Source organism: Calypte anna, chromosome 1, assembly GCF_003957555.1.
Source record: "Calypte anna isolate BGI_N300 chromosome 1, bCalAnn1_v1.p, whole genome shotgun sequence".
NCBI classification, from domain to species: domain Eukaryota; kingdom Metazoa; phylum Chordata; class Aves; order Apodiformes; family Trochilidae; genus Calypte; species Calypte anna.
In genome coordinates, this window is record NC_044244.1 from 14,052,436 (window position 1) to 14,056,266 (window position 3,831).

Here is a 3,831-nt window from a genome sequence, read left to right on the forward strand (position 1 = left end):
ATGGGGCTTTATTATACAAGCATGAAAGTAAGATCCTTTGGAAAATAACTTCTTGGGTGGATTTCTGGACCAGTGAGGTAGCCCAATGGGAGAGAAAAAAGTGGAAGTGGAACTTGGTCCCCACGCGTGACACCTGCCAGCGGCTCCTCCCGCCTCCCCGCCGGGGACGGGACGGGACCCAGCCCGGGCCCCTGGCTGCGCGGCGGCCCGGCAAGCCGCCCCCTGTGCGGCTGGGGGGCCCAGGCCCGGCCCCTGCCCGAGCGAGCCATAAAGTGCAGCAGCAGAACACGATCCAGACAAAAGCAATGTAAACAGGTGACTGATATCGGTCTCTTTGTCCGCACCCGCAGCGAAGCTGAGGCACCGGCCGTGCCCCCTCCCGCCGCGGGGGCCTCAGGACGGTGCTACGGGCAAGCGCCGCACCCGCACCACGGGGCACAGGTCCACGCCGAGGATCCGCTGCGCCCGCCGCGCCGCCACCAGGCTCCGGCGGCTCCAGACGCTGCCCCGCAGCCGGATGGTGGGGAAGGTGGTGAGGCGGGGGGTGGCCGCCTTCCAGATCTCCTCCAGCGACTTGCCGCCGAAGGGCTCCCAGGCGGCCCCGTCCTCCGGGCTGCCCCGCTCGCTGTCCGCCTCCTCCTCCTCCTCCGGCAGAGGCAATAACGCCGCCGCCTGCCCCTCGCCGCGGAGGCCGCTGGCCGCCGGTGCCGCTGGCCGCGGCCTCCCTCGAACCCTCCTGCGGCGCCGCCGCCGCCTCCGCCGCTTAGCGCTGCCACCCGCAGCCGCGGCCCGGCGCTTGGCGTCGACGGCCGCCAGGCGCCGCTTGCCGGCGCGGCGGCGGTGCCGCTCCGCCGAGGGCGGCGGCGGATCGGGGACGACGGCGCGGCAGGAGGCGTATCCGTAGACGTCCTTGCTGCGGAGTATGACCGGGGAGAACTCGTGCTTGAGGCTGCAGAGGAAGTTCCACAGCTCCGAGTCAGAGCTCATGAACTCGGTGGACTTGGGCATGAAGAGCTTGAGGGCGTCGCCCAGCGCCTTGGTGCCGGCGAAGGAGACCTGCGAGCGGGAGTACACAACTTTCTCCTCCTCCCCTTCCAGCCCCCAGGCGGCGGGCGCCGCTTCGCCGCTAGCTGCCCCCGACACCGCCGCCCGGGCTCCCGCGGCCGCTGCCGCGGCGCTGTCCGCCTCTGGGTTCATCTTCCCGGCTTCTCTCTCCAGCGCCGCCTGCTTCCTACTGCGGGTCATGGAGCAGAGGGAAGGAGTGAGGAGGGAGGGAGAGAGGGGAGCCGGGGCGCCGGCCGCAGCTCGGCCGCCGCCGGGCGCGAGCCGCCTCACCGCACGTCCCCGCCTGCTCGCCGGTTGGGGAACGGCGATCGATCTCCTGCCCCCCGACACAAAATGGCGCTTTAAAGTCCCAGGCGGGGACTGCGCGGCGTCCCGCCCTCCCTCCGCGACGGGCGGTTGGCCCGTTTGAAACACGTCGGGCAGGCCGCGCCCCACCCCCGCGCCGTGGAGGCGGCCGAGGGGAGGGCGGCGGGCGCACGGAGGGAGGCTTCGCTGGGGGTGGTAAGGGCACTTGGACGGAGCCGCCTGTCCCGGGGCGGCGGGGCTGCACGGACCCGCCGGGGGTCACCTGCGCGACCAGGGGACCCAGCGGGGAGCCCTAGAATGCCACTGAAGCCGTCTCGCCCTCATTTCCAGTTGGGCACCCCAATGCTGGCCCCTTTCCTTAGGGAATGGAGTGAGGTACTCCCATGGCAGGATGCCGGCGGACCTGGCACGAATGTGGTGCCTTGTGCCGGCGCTGTGCCTCGCTGCGAGGGTGAAGTTCTCCACAGGGAGGTGGGCAAAGAGAGATTCTTCTGTGAAACGTGTTCAAGATTGGTTGGATGCTCCAGTGGGCAAGCTCCTCCAGAGGAAGAGGAAAGGCTGAGTTAAATTACAAAATTGGTGAACACGCATGACAGGTAAAGTAATCCATACAGTATTAAATACATCTGTCCTGTTACAGAGGGTTTTTTTTAACATGAACCATTCAACAACATTGCTAAGTCACAGAATCATTGAATAGATGAGGTGGGAAGGGACGTCCAGAGGTCCTCCTGTCCCACCTATATCTAGAGCAGGTTGGCCAGGGCTGTGTCTGGGTGGCTCTCAAATATCTCCAAGAATGGAGACTCCTTTGGTGAGTAGCGATAGGACAGGAGGAAAGAGACTGAAGATAGATTAGAAGCTCAGATTGAACACTAGAAGAAGGTTCTTCACTAGGGGGTGGTCAGCCACTGGAATAGGCTCGCCAGGGAAGCAGTCACAGCAGAAAGACCTGTCAGAGTTCAAAGAATGTCTCAGTGGTGCTCTTAGTCATATGGTTCAACTTTAAGTAGTCTTGCAAGGACTTCATGATCCTTATGGGTCCCTTCCAAATGAAGATATGCTATAATTCTGATTCTGTGATGCTACATTGAAAAGGTGTTTCCTGATGTTCAGAGGGAACCTGCACTTCAGTTTGTGCTGTTGCCTCTGGTCCCGTCACAGAGCACCAGAGAGACTCCATCTTCTTTGTCCTTCCTTTCAGGTGTTTTTGTACATTAATGAGATGTCCCTGAAACTTCTCTTTGGGATTAACAGTCCCAGCTCTTAGCCTTCTCTCAACAGGCAATTCTCCTGTCCCTTCACTATCTTTTAGGCCCTTTGTTGGATTCTCTCCAGTATGCCCATGTCTTTCACATACTGGGAAGCCCAGAACTGTACCCAGAACTCCAACTGTAACCTCACTAGCAATGAATGAAGTAGAAGATCACCTCCCTCAAGCTGCTGGAAGTACTTTGCCTAATGCAGCCCAGGACACAATTTGCCTTCATTGCAGCAAGGGCATGTTACTGCCTCATGTTCAGCACAGTATCCACTAAGACCCCCAGATCCTTTTTCCTAATCTACTTTCCATCTGGGTGGACCCCCACTGATATACAGTGCGTGGGGTTGTTCCTCCCCGGGTGAAGGACTTTGCACTTCTTGTTGAACTTTGTGATGTTCCTGGCACCCTTTTGACACTGAAATATTCACAGCATTGTTAGGACTGACTTTGAATCCCAACAAAGCATATCCCAAATGAAGTAAAAAACCTCAGGGTTGGTTGAGCTCTTTGTGAGAGTTGCCAGCTTGCTGCATCCACAATGTTGTTTCTTCCTGCACGGCACTGCTACACTGCACAGTTTTGTCAATTGTTGTGAAACGCCACGTCCCTCTAGACCATGCTTCCTGATACTCTGGGGATTGCTGTCACACTAAGAGTCTCTTGCTAGATTCCTGGGTTCTTTCAATTAAACCAGAGATCTTTCCAGTACCCAGAACAGCAAGGTATCAGCAAGGGCAGAGGTGGTTTAGCCTTCCCTATAAATCCTACTCAGGGTTTGATTAAACTCATAACCATAATTACTTTCCCTCAGCATCAGTAAAAGACGAGGAATAACATTTTTCTTCATAGACAGTTTGGTTTCTTTCTTTTCTGTAATTAATCTTTCCATTTAGAACAGGGAAAAATTTTATTCTCTACTCATCAAGAACCTAAATTGCAATGTCTGGAAAATCAGTCAAGCAAGAGTCAGAAATTATGTGTACGAAATTATTCCTTGTTGCCAGTACAAATATATGAATTTTCTTCACAGTATAATTCAGCTCGTGTTAATGGGAAACTCAAGAATATTAATCCAAATAACCATTTAAAGTGTATATTAAAAAAAATATTTTAAATCTTCGTGTGGACAATCACAAGGGGCAGCCATGTTGTAAACCAGCTTTATAAATGACCCATTTAAAAAAGAAATCCTTTCC

The 3,831-nt window shown here is 56.3% G+C and overlaps 1 protein-coding gene across 1 annotated transcript; it reads right to left on the reverse strand.

The window, feature by feature from the left end:
• Positions 1–228: 228 nt before the first annotated feature.
• On the reverse strand, positions 229–1,331 carry CCDC71L (coiled-coil domain containing 71 like). Its single transcript, XM_030454260.1, has one exon. The coding sequence runs from the start codon at positions 1,243–1,245 to the stop codon at positions 394–396; it is 852 nt and encodes a 283-aa protein (XP_030310120.1). The 5' UTR covers positions 1,246–1,331; the 3' UTR covers positions 229–393.
• Positions 1,332–3,831: the final 2,500 nt, after the last annotated feature.

Excerpts from the sequence above, each read along its gene's own strand:
- CCDC71L (XM_030454260.1), bottom strand. The coding sequence starts at position 1,245 with ATGACCCGCAGTAGGAAGCAGGCGGCGCTGGAGAGAGAAGCCGGGAAG.